This window comes from Globicephala melas, chromosome 10 (genome assembly GCF_963455315.2).
Source record: "Globicephala melas chromosome 10, mGloMel1.2, whole genome shotgun sequence".
NCBI lineage: Eukaryota > Metazoa > Chordata > Mammalia > Artiodactyla > Delphinidae > Globicephala > Globicephala melas.
Window position 1 is genome coordinate 26,743,905 of NC_083323.1, and position 21,663 is coordinate 26,765,567.

Sequence of the window (21,663 nt, forward strand, 5' to 3'; positions counted from 1 at the left end):
CAAGTGAAGGGAATTAAGAAGTACAAACTTCAAGTTATAAAATAAGTCAAGGGGATGTAAAATGCGGCATAAGGAACATGGTCAATAATACTGTAATGATTTCGTATGGGGACAAATGTTTACTAGACTTGTGGTGATCACTTCAAAATGTATTTAAATGTCAAATCACTATGTCGTACACCTGAAACTAACATAATATTGTACATCAACTATAGTTCAACTTTTAAAAAGATGGCAGAGGGCATGTTAAAATGGGAAATCAGACAACTCCCCTGGATAGAAATAAACAGGGAAAATATTTTTCTGAATGTTAAAGATCACAGCAGCTCTCTGGACCAAAATCTAAACAGGAAAAAGCACACCAAACTAACCGAAGGGAAAACCGTTTAGCAAAATGTAAGTTTTTATCTTAACGTGGTTGGAAACTGGAGAGATATAAATTTTATGAAGGTCTGTGATGAAGGCTCACTCTCTCTGCCATAGGAAAGGGGCTCCTTGGGTGGTATTTACGCTTAGACAGAAGAGGAAGGCAGCTGGCAATATTTCCTTCCCTCTCACTAGGACTCTGGCTTGCCTTCCCCTTCCCTCTGTTTTTAACAGAGGCAGCACTACATGAGTAATAATACTTCACGAAATATGCTCCTGATCTCTAGGGCAAGTCAGAGTTCCTATAAGTTAAGGATGCAGTTCAGAGTGAGAATTGTCTATGAAAGCAGTTTTATGGCTCAGTAGATGTTTATTGATGCAACCCCATTCTCCGTGACAACACTCGTGTGATCCAGCCTCTCTCGTTGACAAAGCTCCCGAAGGAATATCCAGGTTTTGCTCCATGATTTCAGCTGACTTACTATCTAGGCATTTGGTACTCTGGGGCTTTTAAGAAGCTTCTGTGGCAACAGCTGTTACTTCACTTTAGTAATAAAGTAACCTGAACTCAAGCCACATAGAGGAAAAAATTAGAAACATCAAAAATATGTGAAGATGAGAATACAAGAAAACCATGCCTACATAGGAGAGTGAAACAAAACTATCACAGATTCATTTTTACAGATAGATATCCAGAAGGGAAGGAACAGAGGGTATTTCCATTCCATTCAAATGAAGGGCAACTTAGTGAAGAAGCAGCTTCTGATACTTTACATAAAAAGAGTTAAAAAATGCACATGACAAAAGCGTGGCATTTGGGGCTGGCTACTTGTTTCAAAACCTGAAAGGAATCAAAGAATGAGACAAAGAGTCAGATTTAATCTTACCGATCCTAAATCACTCAGTTACCCAACTCTGGGAGAAGGTAATTAACTACCCCCTTTCACTGGAGTATGATCTGGCCAGCAGGGCTGGGTCAGACAAGCAAACAGAGCAACCTCATGCTACCAAAGGGGGAAAGTAAGGTAGGAATGAACTGAGCCATTAGGACCAAGAGTGGGCGAAAGAAAGAATGGCTCCCCTGGTGAGGACAGGAGGGTAGGCATTGACTGGGCCAACAGGCGTCACCAGCTGGGCGTGAGTCACATCTGGCAGAGGCAAAAATGAGATCACAAAACAGCATGGATGGCAGGGTTTCGATTTTAAAACAGCAAGTAGATTAGAAACGTTGAGGAGTTAAAAATTAATGCAAAACTCTGATGTGAATCAAAATATGGAAACCAGCAGAAGCTGATTCTTCCAGAGTTCGGTGGAAGGAGCCAAGAACCGGGAATTAGCCCGCAGAGTATTCCCAAGGCCCACTGTCTAAATTCCAAAGGAAGGAAAACCCAATGTTCAAAGAACTGTAGGGCGTACAGGGTCGCCAAAGAAAAGTACTGATGATTGAAACAAAGGGTAGGAGGGTGCAGCTTTTACAAATACTAAACCTGAGTTTAAAATATCTGTGTTCCAATATGGACTCCGCCCTTGACTTGCTGGGTTGATGGTGTGTGTGTCTCTGTGTACATGTGCACGCGATTCTCCTGATCTCCCCGGGGCTGGGTGTCTTCCTCAGTAAAATGATGGAACTAAATTATGTCATCTGAAGAGTGATTTCAAGCTTTATTCTAGGAAGTGAAAAAACTGGGAGAGGAGAATGCAGGCCACTTAGTAAACAAAAGGCCTAGAATGAATGACAACACTTTTTTGCTCCAAAGGCTAGAAACCTCGGACACAGGAGGGCCTCTGCCTAGCTGTTAGATGTCACCACTGCCACTCCACCCCCATTCCTTGTGCCTAAACCCTCAGCTGAGAAGGGCATGGCCTGGTCCTGGGACATTCCATCCCATGGATTATTTGATGACGTGTCTCTCTCCTACCCTCCTCCCAGAGTACAATTTTCTAAAAGCAGAGAAAAATCCTTCCCAAGAAAATAAACACTCCCAAACAACTGTCCCATTCTGTTACCTATTTGGATTACATAATTGCTATGAAGTCAAGACTTTCTTATTGACACGCCAGAAAAGACCTCTCAGCTCATAAGCTGAACCGCCTTTTCTCCACTGTCCAAAGCCCTAAAAAACCTCCAAGTCCCTAAAAAGCAGTCCCCAGTGCCCACTGAGATGGAATGAAAAACTCCACCGCCTCAACTCTGCTCAGAATGGAAACTCAGATCAAAATATTTTAAATCTGTGGAGATGTAAGCCCTGTATACTATATTCCTCAACAATAACGACAGTAACAAACCCTTACTGATGCCCCAAACTGCCCTTCATAAAAGGAGAACACTGATATTTTTTCTGATTCTGTTGAGAATAATTTAGACAAGTGTACAATCTTAACTCTTTTGTTGGCCAGTCTGTAAAATGGGGTGACCGATAATTGGTAACTGGCATCACTTACCAGACAGCAGGTAAAACAGTTAACCCCCTCCTGACCCACCCCGACACTAGGAAAAAACTACTAGGCCAAGCTAGCTCCAATCCCACAGGGCACAACGCTAATTAAGATACCTATACTTTTCCCGTTGAGGCACCGGTAAAAAGGCTGAGGGTTCCTCTTACAGCCTGCTCTAACTTGTTCATCTGGATCAATGTAGAAATAGCAGTAAATTGCTCTTCGTAATTCCTCTCCAGGAATAAAAAGGACTAGGATATTCCTGGAATGCCTCCTCACTCACAAATTAGAAGGTATACCTCCCGTAATCACTGTACTGTGCTCAGTGTGACGATTAAATGAGATAATGCATGGAACGTGCTGAGCGAGCATCTGGGACACAATAAACTCAATAAATCAATGATGTTACTAACTGTAAAAACAACAACACAAAAACAACAAAACAAAACCAAAAAAACGGGGGGGGGGGGAACTGTTTCCTGATGCTTATCGACTTACTTGGAATAGGGAAGATCGAAACATAAGGCAACAATAGTTCCACAGCACAATCCAGAGATGTTTTTGCTGTCCTCTGGTTTTCTTGTAATCAGTCACTTGATAGCCATTAAGAAGAACTTTCCACAATGCCACGGGTACTCACACCCCACTATACATCCAACTCTCAATAACTGAGAGGTAGCAGAGTGTTTGAAACAACGAGGACAGAAATGCAAAAGACCTTAAAGAAATTCCACAAAGCCCCTTGGCACCGATCGTGTGGAAGTTTTGCCAGAAAAGCCAAACGTCCCACACCACACAATGGTTCTTGGTGGAAAAAGAGGGTAAATAAAGCACAGACTCTGAGAATCCTAATGAGAAGGTTACCTCCCCATCAGAGACCAGACCTTAAAAGTCTAGCTCTTCTGTAAATTTTAGGTTACAAATAAATTCTTCCTAAGGCACACCTAGCAATCTTTTGTGTTTGGCTCTGCTGTTTGGACACGCACAGTTATGTTTTCCTTCCAGGCACAAAACCGGTTTTTAAGAGCTTCATGAAAATATTCATATTTTCACGATATGCGATTAGCAGGTTTTACTATAATTTATAACTGAATTTTCTTGTTCACTTGGGGCACACACATCATATACTAGGCTCACCTTCCCAGTGACACACCATAGTATGCAGCTATGCAGCACATTTTGTTTTAAAGGCAGCAAAATGAATAATGTCTGAACTCCAGAAAAGATGGTGCATTTGCAACAGTCGTGAGACCGTGTGGCAAAAAAAAAAAAAAAAAAAAAAGGCCATAAAACTCTTACTTTGTCTTTTGTATTGTGCCTATTCAACCTGTAAAAATTTTTGTAATTTCTAAACCAGGTTTTTCGGAAACACAACCGGCGTTAGTATTATGCCTTTTCAAGTTGTAAAAGACCAGGCCATTTGGCAATTCTTGTAGTTTCTAAACCATGCTTTCCAAAATGCAAAGGGCAAGTGTGACCTGTAACTTTAGAGAAGGGCAAGTAACGTTCTACCTCTGGCTGAATACTTAGTTATTTCACTTGACGTAAGTTTTTATGGCAACCCTCTATTACCATGAAAGTGTATGTCCTCTCCGATTCAAAGTAATTAAGTGCAACTTGTGAAAGTCAGGTTTTTTTATTTAATACATTCTAATCAAATAGTAACAGCAGTAAATAAACACTTTGAAAAACAGGCAGGTATCCCCCTATATCTGGAAGAAAATTAAGTCAGAGTATTCTACATGGTAGAAGGGAGACAATTGCTAATGTCCATGGTTAGACCACTTGGAAATTTCTAAAGCCATTTCTGAAAAATCAATGGCAACAGGTTGTGGGACACAGCTACTTCAAAGGGTAAAATGTCTCTATCTACATGGTTTTATTAACAGGGATTGAGTTGCACCTGTATAGCATGACATTCTTGTCTTTAGCCTTAAAGGAAAAGAAGTCTTTTCCATTTGCACCAGTTTGAAATATTTCTGAAATAAGGCTCCCTTGAAATGGATTACTACAGTACTCATTCACATGAGAGAGTTCATACATGTAGTAAAAAGACAAATACAGGATTTCATGGTCACTTTTTTTGGTTGATTTGGTTAATTGCATAAAATGAAGGATAAATACTCACAAGCATATCTGTTTAACAAATCTCCTAAGTACATCAGAATGCAAAGTATCCAATGTCCTAAAATAGACTCTGATCACCAGGCATACAAAATTGAAGTTAAGCCTGTGTCAGTTTGGTTCCTTCCACTTCTTCAGCACTCCTAAGTGGAGCTCCTTCTCTACTGCCGGTGCTGGCACCTTCCACCTAACAGGAACCTCAGAAAGGCAGAGTTCTGATAAAGTGTTCCTTCAGCCTTTACTTGGGACGTTTTATTTTTAACTTAAAAGGATAAACTGGTCTTGGTCAGCCTTAGGAAGGGAAGCATCACTCAGGTGAAAATATCTGGGGGAACTTTAAATACCTAGCTACCCCTCCACACATTTAAATTAGATTGACTTCAGCTGTTCTTAGAATTCTGCGTAGTTATCCAGAGCCGTCACTCAAGTTTTGGTTCTCTTTTTACATAGCTGCTTTCGGAGATACTCTATAGGAGGCATGTTTAGAAAAAGAGAGACACTTACACCTGGAATTTATATTCTTCCAAGTAATCTTTTAGTCTTGTTGGTAAAGGCAGTCCCCAGATGGTACCGGTACATTTGTTAATGGTGAGTCTACAGAGATGCTGCAGAGGTGGTGCTGATGTGTAGAGCGGTTTGGTCAGATAAAGGTGAACAGTGCCGTTCCGGGGGGCTTCTGGGCCCGTCGGCTTATCCTTGCACATCTGAACATAGTAGTCGATCAGATGAACCACACTGTCAAATTGTTTAAGCTTGGACTTGACACATATGATAGAGTCCAATCTAAATTTCCCATCTTGGTATTCGATGCGAAGATTAGTTGGTCCAGCTGATGTTTTAACAGATATTGTTAGTAGGTAATCTGAATGCGAACTATCTCTAATCAAGAAAGTTCCTTCTGGTGCCTCTTTTAATTTCTCTTTGGCTTCATTAACAGTCATACTTCCCCAGTACCAACCTGGGGTTTTTGTTCAAAAGAAAAAGAAAAGAGAGTAAAATAGTTATTATAGAGAATTTTTAAAATAGGATAAATACTTGGCAACAATTTTTCTAGCTCTAAAAAGAAGTGTGTGAAAGTTTACCAGAGGCTACCATAAATACTTCTATAGAAATCTGATGAAAACATAGGTCCATTTTATTTTCTGAACAAACTGCAAGCCAGTTTTCTTTTTTAAAAGTAACTTTCTGTAGCTGTTCTTTAAACTCTCTTAAGACTTTCTCCTAACGAAACAAAAGAATGTTTGCAGTATGACACATTGGCTGACCGGGCATGATGCTTCTCCACTAGTCAAGTGAAATCAAAGATTTAATGTAAATTAAGTCAGAAGTTAGAAATAAAAGCCATGCCCTTAAAAAAGTGGAAAACCCAACTCCAGTTAATACCAACAAGATAAAAAGAAGCAACTTTCTGAATGGTTGGTGTCCACTCCCACCCTCCCCAAATCTGTTAGCGGCTGCGTCCATATCTCTTTTCGAAGTCCCGTAAAGCACCGCTATTTACTTGTTTTAAGAGGGCAGTTCTAGTATGATACAATAGCTTCTGTTCGCTGCTTTGATTACAACTACCTTATCAGCCATTGAGAAATGAGAGAAAGCCCAATTGATAGTTAGTACTTCCAGTTTACAGTCTTCCATAAACTCTTTTGGACTTTGCCCTAATTCAAATCCAATCACAACCGTCGGTCTCCCCAGCATTCTCGAGTCTACCTGCCAGTTCCATCTCCCATCCCGTTTTCAAAAGTGACTTAGCAACATCTTACAGTTTAAAAGTTTGAACAATACTCCCCCGCCTACAAAAAAAAAATTGCTCGGGTACCTGCAATCTGCCGGTTCCTCCCGCTGAGGGAAAGCCCGTGGCCTGCACGGAAAGACCGGAACCGCAAGTGAAGGAACTTTTCCTTCTCCCTACTGCTACCAAAACTTCAACTTTGCCCCAAACGTAAGCTTTGAGGATCCTGATTTTGAAAGGCTGCAGGTTTGCCAGAATCTTTTTTTCCATCTTTTCTTCTTTCAGATGCCGAGAGACGACAGCGAGCCGCGCAAAGCGCAAGACTGCACTTGAAACAAGCGAGGCCAAGCTCGGCTGGGGCTTCGCAGCCCGCCCTCCTCCCGGCTTTGCGGCAGTCCTGAGCGGCAATCAGTCGGTCCCCGAACTTGGCCGCCAAGATTCCAGGCTGCAGCGGCTGCCCGGCCCGGGAGCCAGATGCAGCTGAAGCTGCGGGCAGCGCAGCGCCCACTCGCCGCCCTCTCACCCCGCGGACAGGAAAGGAGCCGGGCACTTTCTCCGGCTAAGGTCCGAGCCCGAGTGCCGACCCCCAAACGGCCGCGGAAAATAGCAAAAATTCCAGCGCCCTAAGAGTCTATTTCCAAAGAGCCCTTCTAGCGCTCTAACCTCCCCTAGGCCTCTGAGTCCCCCGAGAACCACTTTTCTTTCGCATTCCAAGGATCCAGGTCCGTAGGAGCATTCTCCCCGCGGTTCCCTGATCTGGGGCGGGGAGGGTAGCGATTGCTTCCCAGCCTCGCTAGCACAACCGCATCCTTGTCTTTGGGGAGGCGCCCCCTTCTCGCACGCATTGCGGCCGGTCCGCTCCCTACCTGTGTGACTAAGTTCCCGCAGGGCCTTCGCCAGACGCGCCGCCTCCGGGGACGGCTCCTCCGCCGACCCCGAGGTCCCCCAATGGCTCTGCGTCCCTTCCGCGCCATTCCCGGAGGGCTCGAGGCACCGCAGGGTCATGGGAGAAGGGTCACCGCGGCAAAGACAGGTGGCCGCCCGAGCTGGGGTCAGAGAGGGGCACGCGTCCTTCTTAGAAGTCAGTGGAAACCCCAAAACGAGTCCCTGAGGGGTCCGCGAAATGGAAATGGAGGGGGAGGTAATGGGGAGCCGCTGGTTCTTCCTCCCCGGGTCCCGGTGCACGGATAGCAAAATCCCCCGCAGGCGCGGTCACGCACAGTTTGCCTGCAAAGAGAAAGTGGAGGGTTGGGTCAGTCGGAACTGGACCCCTGCGGCCAGGGCGTGGGTGGAGGGACAGAGACGTGGAAAATCCCGGGAATCCTCCGCGTCTGCGCTCCTGAACCATTTAACCCCGAGCATCCAGTTACTGCCCTGGTCCGTTCTAGAGAAAGAAGGATAAAGAGAGAGCAGGGATCCAAGACGCAAGAGTTGGGGCGGGGGACAGGATGAGGGTGGCGAACCGGCTTATTTCCCGCCCAGGGCTGCTCGCTGAAATCGCAGACAAGGAGATGAGAAGAGCAAAGAGTCACCTGCGGGTACGGTGGTAAACAGGCCTCAGTCAAGGACAAGTAGAAAAATGTAAAAAGGAAAGAACAGGAGAGGTCCCCACTTGGCATTCCTATCTCACACTCCGCACAGCCCGGGGAGCCCCAGGAGGAAGCACCCCGCACAAACCTAGTTCCCGGCCCTACAGCGCCGCGGGGCTTCCCGGGCAGAGCCTGCAGCCCGGGACGCGGAGGTGCGGGAGCTGCCGCAACACAGCAGGAGAGGCTGCCTCCCTCCCCTCCCCCCGCTTCCCGGAGCTCGCTTGGGGCAGGGGCTGGGGGCGCCGTGGCTGCCGCTCCCGAGGCCGGGCGGCTGAGGCTGCTGTTGCCGCCGCGAGCGCTGTCGAGGAATCTGCCCGAGCGCACAGCCCGCGCGGGGGCTCCGAGCCCTGACCCGAGCCGGGGGCCGAGCAGGCGGCAGAGAGAGCTGCGGGACGTGCTAGACAACCCACGCTGAGCCCTTACCTCGGCCTCGGCCGCCGCTGCCGCCTCCGCACCAGGCAACCTCCCCAGCAGGCATGGGGCGGGGGAGCCGGGAGGGGCCCGGGAGGAGGGGTGTCTGCCCGAGTTTCCCCTGTTGACTTTTAATTTGGGAATGAGATGCCTGGGGATGTGACGAGCCCTGTGCTCAGCGGCGGGGGCGGCCGGAGTTCTCTGCACAGAGGGCAAACGTGAGCCCCGGGGACCATCGCCTCGATTCGCCGGGCTCTAACACCCCCTCTGGGCTCGGACACCCCCGACCCGGGGCAGCTGCTGGGTTCCCTCCGGCTGCAACCAAGGAGATGAGAAGGAGAGAGGGAGGGAGGAAAGAGGGCGGGAGGTAGGCGGGTGGGGAGGAGCGGGAGATCAGCTTATTAGGAGGATTATTAATCTGGATGGCAGTTTAGGGGAGGAAAAACAAAAACAAAAACTCTGGAGACTTCCAGACGCCGGGAAAGAACTGGAGAAAGCAGGCAGTAGCTCCCAGCCTCGGGGCAGAGCTGCAGCTCGGGCTCTCTAGCCCAGAGGCTCGAAACTGCGGAAGCCAAGGCTGCCCCGCTCTCTCGGCCGCGCCCCAGTGCCCTCCCCAGCCCTCCTAGGGGCGGAGCCCTTGAGCTCCCCGGCCCGATACCTGCCGCGGGCCCCTGCCCGAGCTCCTCCGGCGCCCCAGCTGTAGGCGACGGGGATCCTGAGGCTGTGCGCCCGGGGCCCCGGCGCGCACTGTCCGCGGCCCGCGCAGTGCCAGTGGCGGCGGGCGAGAAGGCTCATGCTTCAAGGGAAGCCCAAGGCCCGCGAGCCGCGGCGGCGGCGAGACTAGACAAGAGTTAAATGTCTGTCCCCGGAGCGCTGTGTGCGCGCGACTTCCCAGACCTACGCGCCTCCCTCGCTCCCCGCCTCTCTCCCTAGTCCGCGCTCCCCGCGCGCCCCGCCCCGCGGCTGCGGAGGCCGCTTTCCAGGAACTTTCCAGGAATCCACCTCACGTGACCGCGGCCCCCGCTACTGCTTTAAAGAGACTCCGGTGCTAATGCGCAGGCTTCAGGAGAGACTCAGGGCTCAGAGCGTTCGGGTGCCGGCCAGGGCGGGGTGGATGCCTGGGAATCCGCCCTCCTCTGACCCCACGCCCCGGAGTTCTCGGAGACGCGCAGGAGAAGAACCAGGCCATCACCGTCCCGGTTTCGGCGGCTGGAGCTTGCGCCCACCCATGCAAGCTGTGCGCCGGAGTCGAGCGGTTAGCAGACGTTCTCGCCCCTCGGCCCGCCGCGGCTGGTTGTCTTTTCCATCCCCTCCGCGCCTTCTCTAGGCGACTTTCCAGGCCGCACATTTTCGGGGTGGTGGTGGCTGGAGAGACTAGAGATCCTCGGAAAGGGCCCCTCCCGCTCTAAGACACATTAATGGAGTGGGAGAGCTCCCTCTTCAGCACCCCCGCGCCCACGCCCGGGACCCGGAGGGAGCGGGCTGATGGCGGTCCTCTCGGGTCCGGTCCTAGAAGGCTGCCAGCGGGCGTAGCGCGGCGCCTTGTTAAACGGCGCCGGCCGCTCTGTCTCCTCCCCGTGGCGGTCTTGCTCGCTGTCTCCCGCACCGGCCCAGCCCGGCTCCTCCGTCCCTTCCTCCTCCTCGCCGCTCCGTAGTCTCCTTCCGGCCACCCGGCGGCCCTCCGGCTCACCTGCGCCGATCGCGGAGGGGGCGCCCAGACCTGCGCGCCCTGGTGGTCCTGGCCGGCCCGTCTCGGTGTCCGCAGGCCGAGAGCGCTCGACTCTGCGATTTCCCGCAGAGCTTGCACCCGGGGCCCGGAAATGCGGAAAGATCCCAGCTCTTCTTCCCTGCCCAGGGACCCTCACCTCCTCCCACCTAGTTGAAGGCCACCTGGCCTCAGTTGAAACTCATCTCCTTCCCTGCACGTCCGCCTCCGAAATGTGACCTACTGTAAATGTGACCTACTTTTTAAAAACCATTAACACTCATGGGAAAACCGGATCCAAAATTTCGATAACCATTTTTCTTTGAAATACTATTCTATTGCATCACTATTCAAAAGCTTGAAAGGTCAATGGCCACTTTTAGTTGAAGCGTTGGCCATAGGGAAGTTGGGCGAGGAAAGGGGAGGGGGCGTAGGGGAAGGCGCGGCTCACAAACCTTGCCTGGTGCACCCCCCTGCTGGCTCTGCGAGGAAGCATAAACCAGCTCCTGCCTTCAGGCCGGGAGTCCTGGACAAACGGTTTTTCTCAATAATTTTCCTGCTTTTGAGTAAATAATTATGCAAATGATAGGCAGATTAGCTGGAGAGGAAGGGGGGGTTGCATTTCCCAGCTAACAAAGGGTTTTGTCAACGATGGAGTCGCGTGCACTGAATCATGTTTTGTTTCTTAGAGTCTGATCTGGAGGGCAGAGCTAATTGAATCCTAGTTAAAACCCTCTATAATGGAGATGAATAATTTTGCACAAGTCGCTTATCGTCCTTGGACCCTAGACCTTTTCTATAAAATTAAGGGACTGGACTCCGGTTCTGGGTGACGGACTGGTATGAATGAAAAAATAAGATTCCATGTGGAGTTTGTGTCCAGTCTGAGGCCCAGAACCTTTAGGAGCCACTACATCTACTAGGGTTCATTATGCTCTAAATTATTCCATTTGACCTCTCCTTCCTTGGTAGAGCATCCCAGAGGAAGGGTGTACCCACTTTTCTGTAGTTTAAAGATATTTTTAAAATTTTACAAAGATAAAATAATTTCTATTTAATTGTCAATTGAAATGGATCTGCCAGCAGCACTTCTTAACGTGCTTTCCTGTGGCTTCCTAAGGACCTTTGCACACACCCTCCTCACTTCCTGGAATGCCCCTCCCCAGACTGGGTGCATGGCAGACTCTCATCATTCAGGGCCCAGCTCAAAGTCACATCCACAGAGAGTCACTGTCCACAAAGATTGCAATAAACACAATGCCAGCTGTAGGGGCACCAAGCTTTGTACCAAAGTAGGATTTTTAACTTTTGTTTCTGAAAGGTCTCAGCAATGCCCTGCATTTTATTGGCCCCAGGAAGCACATATGGGAGCCACTTAGGAAAATATTTATGAGATCATGTTAAGTGAAAAAAAGTACAATATGAAATTGTATCCATGCTATGATTTTGACATTATAGAAGTATGTATGCATGTGGGCAAAAACAGAACGAGAAGAAATAAAAGCAGCTGTTTTTAGGATGGCAGGATGTGGGTGCATTTTTAAATTTGACTTTCCTTAATACTGTTCTAGTATTTCTGATACAGCCATCAGTTTCCCAAAATTGCATGCAGGTGTCTTCACTTACTCTCAGGGGGTAGAGTATAGTTTGTAGAGCTGATGGACTGCCCTCCTGAACCCCAGACCTGCCACCCGGCATTACCCTTTAGATGTCTAATCGGTATCTCCCATTTAATAGGTCCCAAAATGGGGCCTAGATAACCCTTCCCCACCCACCCTTAAAAAGAAAATAAAAACAAAGCCATCCCTCCTGCACCCTTCCCCATCTCTGAAAATGTCAATTCCATTCTTCAGTTGCTCAGGCCAATCAACAGCCTTAGAGCCATCTTTGACTGCCCTTTCTCACACACACCCACATCTCACCTGTCAGCTAATCCTCTGACTCTGATTTCACAATAAACCCAGAATGGAAGCACTTGCCGCATCTCCACTGCACACTAGTCCAGGCCACCTCCATTTCTACCCAGCTTACTGCTGCAGCCTCCCTCTTGGCCTCCTTGCTCCCCAATAGGCTATTTCTGACAGAGCAGTGAGAGAGATCCTGTTTAAACTAAGTCATTTCACGTCCCGCCTCTGCTCTAACCCAAGTGGCTGCATTGCACCAGAGTAAAAGACAAAACACTAACAGCCACTTGCAAGACCCTAGAAGATCTGGTACCTCTGATCTCATCCCCTCCTGTTCTGTTCCTTGATCACAATGCTCAAGTCACACTGGACTTCTTGCTATTGGTAGCGCATGCTGCCCTTGCTCTTTCCTCAGGGCCTTTGTCTTTGCTGTTTCCTCTACCTATTACGCTCTTCCTCCAGATAATCTGCATGGTTCACTCCCTCACTTCCTCAGATCTTTATTCAGTGTCACCTTCTTAGTGAGACTTGACTGTTCAGAATCCACCCCTCCCCCCCACTTCTCTTGCCTCCATGCCATAGTTTTTTCCCTTACACTGATCACTATCTAACCTAGTTTATGTTTTATCCATTGGTCCAGTTTCCTATCTTTCTCCCCCACAAGAATGTAAGTTTCATGAGGACATATATCTGTATTTGTATCTACATTGTTTACAGCTATATATCTCAGCACCTTGAAGAGTTCCCAACATGTAGTAGGCACTCCACATGACTGTAGAATGAATGAATTGATGCTGCATCAGAATGGCTTTAAAGTTAAACTGCCCAGGCATGAATCCTCACTCCGCCACTGCTGGCTGCACATGTAATCTTTGGCAAATGATTTAGCCTCTTATGGAGATAATAATTAAACATATAGAGGTATTGTGAGAACTACATGAGATAATCTATAAAAAGTGCTTTGGCACTTAGCAAATAATAAAGATTAGCTATTATTTCAACTCTCATTCTTTTACTCTCAGTGAGTTTGGATTTTTCTCCCTAGGGGTAAGATTATCTTATTTTTGCCTATATGAAACCCAACAGTCACTCTCTGGTCACTGCCCAAGAACTTCCCGTTAGTTGATTCCCTGGAGTTCACCTTCAGCTTTAAATGTATAGGGTAAAATAGTGATTCTGTTTGTTCCTAGATTTTCAGGAGTACATCTGTTCTGTTCAGCAGGGCAGGTGCATGGCTGCAGTAGTGAACTTTCATTCTAATTGGGGAGGGAAGGGAGAGTGATTTTCACAAAGCTGGAGAGTGTCTTCTGTTGCCCGCGTGGAGGAATTGCCAAGGCTTGAAAATCTCTGTGTACCAAACCCGAACTGCACCTTCTTGGTTTTGCAGTGCGGATGTTCTGATACTGGAATTGATGAGCAATCTGCACTGAGCTTCTGCTGAGTTGCAGAGAGAGCTTTTTGGGTTTTGTTTGGGGGCCGAGGGAATGACCGTTGACTGTTGTATCTAAAGTGCCTGTGGGTAGAAGGTACCCTTTTAAGTGGCCACCATCCCTTCCTTTTAGAGTTTGCCATTTCACCACCACCACCACCACCACACACACACACACACACACACACTCACACTCAGCACCTTCAAAGCTCCTTGTGATTCTGGAACCCACTCTTCTGGAGAGCATATGACCCAGGCTAGCCAATAGGAGTACCCCATGCCACTGGACACAGGGGTTTGTCCAGTATCACAGCCCAAGCAGATTATTTTTTTTAGGACTTGATGTAAGTGCCTCCCCTTCTGAGATGATGAGCAGTAATGACCATGCAAGCCAACTTTTCCACCACTTCGAGAGAGTCTGTCAAAGAACAAAGGCAACAGAGAAGAAAGCAGAGCTCAGGTTTGAGTGACAGGGAGAGATTCCTGAGCACTTGAATCCAACATGCCCGAAGCTGCACTGCCCTTCGGCTTCTCAGATACAGGAATGAAAGAGTTTATTTTTTCCCCACAGGGTTTGATTTGGGTTTCCGTAACTTGTAATCAAAGATACTCTCATGGGATGTAGTGGTTTGGGTGTGAAGGGATGTATGGGAGGGAGTGGAGTGGAGAATTGAGAAGACAAAGAAGAGAGCTGCCTTTCACAGTAATGAGCATCTCTTAAACTTCATCTGGTGCTTCTCAGTACCAATTCCCTTTACAATGTCCTGCTTGCTCCACCCCTATAGTGGAGGACACTCACTGGGGGACAGAGGAAGACGAGCAGATCCTGCTGGCTTCTGTGCTCTGGGTCAGGGATGGGGGGAGGGAGAAGCCAGGCAGATGGCTGTCCCCTAGACTTCTGGGACCCTGGGACATGGTTGATGGCTGTGTCCTTGGTCTTTCTACCCACAGAAGTGGAAGGGAATCATGTTCTAGGACAGTAGTTGTCAATGTTAAGTCACAGATCTCTCAGAAATTCTGGTAAAATCTATAGATCAGAGTTCAACAAACCACCTGCATATGGGCCATATTTGACCCTGAGAGTTATGGGTGGTCTACCAGGGTTCTAAAAAAAAAAATGTGAACCAAATAAAATCTCTGGAGATTTCACCCCCAAAGAGATCCAGATTTTTGCTTTCTCTTAACCAGTCCTAAGATCTGTCCACACTGGGTCCCATTCCCTCAAGGCAGTGAGCAGCAGAAGCATAGTGGCGGCTGCCGCCTTTGGAAGGTACATCCCCTCCCATTCTCCACAGTCCTCAGCATCCTCTATGGATCCCCAGCACTGAACATTACTTGCCATCTGTCATCACCCTTACATTGCTGGTTTTCTTATGGTGAAGAAGTATTTCTCTGGCCCTAAGTCTCTACCAGAGTGAGGAAATTAAAAATAGAACCAAAAGATTGAGTATTTCAAGACAAATGGGAGAGAGCTTATTTCTCTGTGGAAGTGAAGAATATTCCTCTGTTTAATAGGCAAACAAAGTGTGGCTGGGTTCTCACATTGGCCTATTTCATTCTTCTATATTCCTACCTGGTCCTGCAGGCATTTGCAGACAGGTTCCATCTAAGACTTTATCTGCAGAAAAATGTTCAGGAGGCAGGCACAGATTGGGGAGGAGGTTAACTGACCATATGAAGCCTGACTGTGAGCCCCCAGGGGCCTGTTGACCTCAGGTGAGAACCCTTGTCCTAGAGGGTGGACAGTCTTCAATAGAGCACTCCTGAGAGATAAAGGTCTGGTTTCAGCACTGTATGGGGCGTTCTTTATTGGAACTGGTCTATATAGTCAGAGGATCACCAATCATAACACTCTGGTGCTGGAAAGGACAGTTTCACTAGTGCAGAAGAATTTTCTTCATCTTTCTCCTTCCCCACGCTGCTCTAAACTTCTGGTCACCTTGTTTCTCAAACACACCAAGCCTGCCTCAGGATCTTTGTACTTATTCTCTCTGAAATGCTCTTTCTCCAATATTCTCATGGCATCGCTCCCTCACTTCGTTCAGGTCTTTGCTCAGAGAGACCTTCCTTTTTTTTATCAGTGATTATTTCTTTCCCCTGCTTTATTTACCATCCCAGCATTTATCACTACCTGACGTTATCAGTATTTTTCACTTGATATTTGTTTAATGTTTCTCTCCCACTGGAAATATAAGAGGAACTTTGTTTTATTCACTACTGTATCTCCAATGCCTGAAATAGCTCCTGGTCCATAGTAGATGCCCAATATAAAGTTGCCGAATGAATCAATTAAACAAATGCATCTACAAGTAGGGAAATTGAAACACTTCCACTAGCTCCTTTCTGGACTGGCTCCCTTTAATTTTTTCATCTTCCCTTGCTTACATGTGCTTCTCAGCTCAGTCTTTGGCTTAGCCTACAGACTCTGATCTGCTACCAAGAAGAGCTTGGGCTTTCCTGGAGTTTCTCCTTAATTTCCATGAGCCTGACTTCACAGCTGTAGTACCTAGTAGCTAGTAAGTGAGAGACTCAGCCACTCAACAAATGTTCATGGGGGCTTAAAATGTTCTAGGCCTTGTGAACAAATGTAACTCAGCCCTCTCTTAGTGAGAGACACCACCAGGAAATCATTTTAGCAAAGAGTGAAAAGTTGTGGAGGAATTAAGAGTGGCTTTGCAAACAGCTGGGAAGCACCAGTACAACCACCTTGGGAAGTCCAGAAAGGCTTCCTGGAAGAAGGGACCTTAGTCAAGACCCTTAACTTCTCTGGATTCTTGTTTTCTCATGGAAAATCTGGATTTGATGAGCTGTTATGTTTCCTTCTCATTCAAATCACCTTCCAAGCTCTGTTCCACAACCTCCCAAAGAGCAATTGATGGTGTTATTAGACCTAAGCTGGGGCAGCTTCTAGGTATGTTTGATTTTCCAGAGGAGTTCACAAAGGTCAAGGCCTGGTATGATGATGTGGTAAGCAGAACAGGCAGAAGAAATACCTATTAGTAAATAACAAACACCACTCCTGGCTTAGTCATGGAATTCTGAGAAGTAGCAGCACCCAGTGAACCAACCTGGAGATTGGCAATCATGGGTGAGACTAACTTTAACCAAAGGCATGTTACAACCAGAGCTACAGCAGGCAAGCTCTAAACCATACAAACAGTAGCCACCTCCTCAAGCCACAGGCAACCTCCATATATATCCCACGTGAAAAGGCCAGCTGATCACACATACAGGCCTTTTCTGTTCCTAGCACATTAAATTATAATGATCATGCCCTGCCATACAGGAAAGCAATATAATATCATCAGTTTGTCTTTATATGATGGCTTTACTCTTTTTTCACCAATATATTATAGGATATATCTGACTTTACTCTTATAAAAACCCTTTGACGGTGGTAGGAAAAGAAGTATCTACTTTACCTGTAAGTAAATTAAACCAAAGTAGATTAAGTAGGTTATGCTGTACTTGTAACCAAATTGTCCTTGGGAAAACAGAATGGGGTTTAGTATGAACAAAGAAAACATTTTAAATGGAAAAGTAACTTGTAGGGTAAGTTGCTTGTAAAATAGGTCATTCAAATCACTGAGTGCTATTCCAACGAATATGGCTGTTACATTTTCAAAGGTTATTTACAATATTTAAACATAGGCTAGGGATAAGGAATTGAAGGGACAGTTGGGTTCTTTCTGTTTTGTTTTAAAATACTCCCAGTCAATCATTTCAGTATGTGCCATTAACTCCAAAATAAACACTAAGGTAAAGTCTTATTTCTTATAAAATGCCAAAAAAAACAAAAACAAAAACAAAAAACCTGTTTAGAAATAACTCTGTGCACATCATGTTGTAAGTCCTGCTATTTTTCCCTTTGGTTTTTCCAGTGCTTGCTGGGAAGGAGATTTTTATTGCAATTTCCCTTTTTTTCTCCTGTTTTTAAAGCCAATACTTAAAAGAGATAAATTTGTCTGACAAAGTCATCAGGCAAATCCTTCTCTTTCATGACATAAAAATTTTTAGCCAAAGTCTACAATGCCTTCTACTCTGCCACAACCACCAAACTTCCCCTGCCACGTGTTCACTGTCAACCAGATTCATTTTATTGTGATCTGTTTATTGCAGCCATTAAATGAACAAAAATAAAGAGGCACAATAAGTAAAGATGGTATGAATAAACAAATATCACTGATAGCAACTGGGAAATCAGAAGGCTGTTATAATATGCCAACATCTCACACAAAGACCACCACAAGAGAATAAGACACCAGTTACCAAAGCCCACTGAAAAAGAAATGGATAGGGACCTCCCTGCTGGTCCAGTGGCTAAGACACCATGCTCCTAATGCAGGGGACCCAGGTTCGATCCCTGGTCAGGGAACTAGATCCCGCATGCATGCCACAACTAAGATCCCTCATGCTGCAACTAAGACCTGGAGCAGCCAAATAAATAAATATTTAAAAAAAAGAAAGAAAGAAAGAAAGAAAGAAATGGATAACCTGTGTAGCCCTGTTAAAGAAACAGACTCCAGATTCAGGAGGCTTTACTGGTGAATTTTACCAAACACTTAATGAAGAAATAACACCTATTCTACATAAACTTTTCCAGATAAATAGAAGTGGGAAGATTTCACAACTCATTTTAGGAGGCCAGCATTATCTATATACCAGATAGATAAGACAGAAAACTATAGACCAATATTTCTCATGAGCATAGTAACAAAATATTAGCAAATTGAATCCAGAAATCTATAAAAAGGATAATATGTCATGACCCACTTGGGTATGTTCCAGAAAAGCAAAGTTGGTTCAACAGTCAAAATCAACCAGTAAAATTCACAATCTCAACAGACAAAAATATTAAAATCATATAATTATCTCAATACATGTAAAAAAAGCATTTATAAAATTCAACATCCATCCATTATAAAAAATTTCAGCAAACTTGGAATAGAAGGAAATTTTCTCAATATGGCAAACCTTATCTATAAAAAATAAATTTGTAACATCATTTTTAACAGTAAAATATTGAGTGCTTTGCCCCTAAGATTGGGATCAAAGCAAGAATGCCCACATTTACAACTTCTTTTCACCATTATATTGGAGGTCCTAGCTAGTCCAATAAGACAAGAAAATAAATAAAAGTATATAGATTGTAAAAAAAAAAAAAGTTAAAATGTCTTTAATTATAAATAGCATAATCATCTGCATAGAAAATTCTAAGAAATCAAAAATACAAATAGTTATGACAATAAAAACATGAGTTTAGCTAGGTTTTAGGATACAATGTCAATATAAAAAATACGATGTTTTTCTATTTACTAGCAACAAACTATTGGAAATTGAAAATATTAAAAATACCACTCACAAAAGATTAAACACATGAAATACTTAGAGATAAATATAATCAACTATGTGCAAGAGCTGTACCTCGAAAAGTAGATTTATTGCTGAGAGAAATCAAGGAAGAACTAAACAAATCAAGAGACAAATCATGCTCATGAATGGGAAGAGTCAGTATTGTTAAGATGTCAATTCTTCCCAAATTGAACTATTGATCAGCTTTTGTTGGTGGTGGTGGTGTAGAAATTAACAAACTGAATCTAAAAAGTTTTGGAAGTGCAAAGGACCTAGAAATGATTTTTGAAAAAAGAATAACAAAGTTGGAGGAGTTGAGTTGGAGTCGAAATCACTCTGATTTCAAGATTTATTCTAAAGCTACAGTAATCAAGACAGTGCATATGTCTAAAGATAGAAATACAGATCAAAGGGACAGACCACAGAGTCCAGAAATAGATCTACCAAAATACAGTCAACTGATTTTCAACAGAAGTGTCCAGGTAATTCAATGAAGAAACAACAGTTTTTCAACAAATGGTGCTGGGGACTTCCCTGGTGGTGCAGTGGTTAAGAATCCACCTGTCAATGCAGGGGACACAGGTTTTATCTCTGGTCTGGGAAGATCCCACATGCCGTGGAACAACAAAGCCTGTGTGCCACAACTACTGAGCCTACGCTCTAGAGCCCACGAGCTACAACTACTGAGCCTGCATGCCACAACTACTGAAGCCTGCGCACCTAGATCCTGTGCTCCACAACAAGAGAAGCCACTGCAATGAGAAGCCCGCACACCGCAACGAAGAGTAGCCCCCACTCGCCACAACTAGAGAAAGTCTGTGCACAGCAACGAAGACCCAATGCAGCCCCAAATAAATAAATTTATAAAAAACAAAAACAAAAACAAATGGTGCAGGCTTCCCTGGTGGTGCAGTAGTTAAGAATCTGTTTGCCAATGCAGGGGACACGAGTTCAATCCCTGGTCCAAGAAGATACCACGTGCCAGGGAACAGCTGAGCCCGTGTGCCACAACTACTGTGCCTGTGCTCTAGAGCCCGCAAACCACATCTGCTGAGCCCACGCTCCACAACTAATGAAGCCCGCATGCCTAAAGCCCATGCTCCGCAACAAGAGAGGCCGCAATGAGAAGCCCAGGCACCGCAGAGAAGGGTGGCCCCCTCTCGCCACAACCGGAGAAGGCCCGCACAGCCACGACGACCCAACACACCCAAATGTAAAATAAATAATTTTTTTAAAAAAATGGTGCTGGAACAATTGGATATCCAAAAAAAAATTAACCTTGATTCTTACTTCATACCACACTCAAAAATTAACTTGAAGTAGATCATAGACCTAAATGTTAAGAAACAAAACTATAAAACTTCTGAGAAAACATAGAAAATCTTGTTGCCTTGGGTTAAGCAAAGGTTTCTTAGATAGGCAACAAACATCAGAAACCATAAAAGAAAAAAATAATACATTGGACTTCATCAATTAAAAATTTCTGCTCTTCAAGAGATAATGTTAAATGAATATATCTCAATAAGGTTGTTATAAAAATAATGTTAAGAAAATGAAAAAAAGCCACAGACTTGGAAAATTATTAGAAAATTCTATATCTGATAAGAGACTTATATCCAGAATACTTACAAAAAACTTTTACAGCTCAATAAGAATATTTAAAAATCCAACTAAAAAGTGGTCAAAATATTTAAACAGACACTTTCACCAAAGAATATAACTGAATGGCAAATTAGTTCATTAAAAGATGCTAATTTGAGTTTAGGTAAATGTAACTTAAAACACAAGAAGATACCATTGTACACCCACTAGAATGTTTAAAATTTTAAAAATTGACATGACCAAACATTGGTGAGCATACAAAGCAACAGAAACTCTCATATTTCAAACAATTTTATTCATAATAGCTAAAGACTGAAGACAGTCCAAATGTTTGCCAACAGGTGAATAAACAAATTGTCTACATCCAGACCATAGAATAATAGTCAGCAATAAAAAAAGAACAAACTACAGACACATGCAACAATATGAATTCATCTCAAAAGCAATATGCTAAGCATAAGAAGCCAGACACAAAGAGCTATACATTACAGGATTCCATCTACATAGCATTCTGGAAAACAGGTCATATGTTGCCAGGAAATGAGGGCAGGTGAGGAGATTGACTGCAAAGAGCATGAGGGGACATTTGGACTTGATAGAAATGTTCTATATCTTGACTAAGGCAGTAGTTACATGACTGTATACAATCAACAAAACTCATTGAACGATACATTGTAAAGGGGTAAATTTTATTTTATGTGAATTATTCCCCAATAAACCTGACTCTTAAGAAGATAAAACTAGAAAAGAACTACCCTGGAGAAGGACAAAAAGCAGGAAAAGGCTGACATCTTATGCTATTCAGGCTAGGTCAGTGTACATGCAAGACTCCATCACTAAATAACCTTCCCTCTAACCTGTATTTTGGCATTTGTATGGTTCTCACTCTGGGAAGACAAATAAGGGAGGTAAGGATGAGTTTTATCTCTGCAACTAAAAGGTCTAGGTACCCCTCCCCATTTTAATTCAGGTTACTCAAGAAAGAGAATAGTTCAGGTTCAGTGAAATTACAGATA

At 45.0% G+C, this 21,663-nt stretch overlaps 1 protein-coding gene across 7 annotated transcripts; it reads right to left on the reverse strand.

Annotated features, from left to right (window-relative positions):
- Window positions 1-4,428: 4,428 nt before the first annotated feature.
- Window positions 4,429-10,556, reverse strand: SOCS2 (suppressor of cytokine signaling 2). 7 transcript variants are annotated; one of them, XM_030856394.3, is made up of 3 exons: window positions 10,346-10,556; window positions 7,522-7,882; window positions 4,429-5,884 (listed from the first exon to the last, which is right to left on the reverse strand). In XM_030856394.3, the coding sequence occupies exons 2-3, from the start codon at window positions 7,658-7,660 to the stop codon at window positions 5,427-5,429; spliced, it is 597 nt and encodes a 198-aa protein (XP_030712254.1). In that variant the 5' UTR covers window positions 7,661-7,882; window positions 10,346-10,556; the 3' UTR covers window positions 4,429-5,426. The 7 variants fall into 7 exon arrangements, with proteins under 7 accessions (XP_030712254.1, XP_060162688.1, XP_060162689.1 ...); XM_060306705.2 differs by lacking the exon at window positions 10,346-10,556 and adding an exon at window positions 9,882-10,314; XM_060306706.1 differs by lacking the exon at window positions 10,346-10,556 and adding an exon at window positions 9,658-9,674.
- Between the last annotated feature and the right edge of the window lie 11,107 nt (window positions 10,557-21,663).

Coding starts and splice junctions, on each gene's coding strand:
- SOCS2 (XM_030856394.3), bottom strand. CDS start 7,660: ATGACCCTGCGGTGCCTCGAGCCCTCCGGGAATGGCGCGGAAGGGACG. Junction 5,885..7,521: donor GCGGGAACTTAGTCACACAG/GTAGGGAGCGGA, acceptor CAAAAACCCCAG/GTTGGTACTGGGGAAGTATG.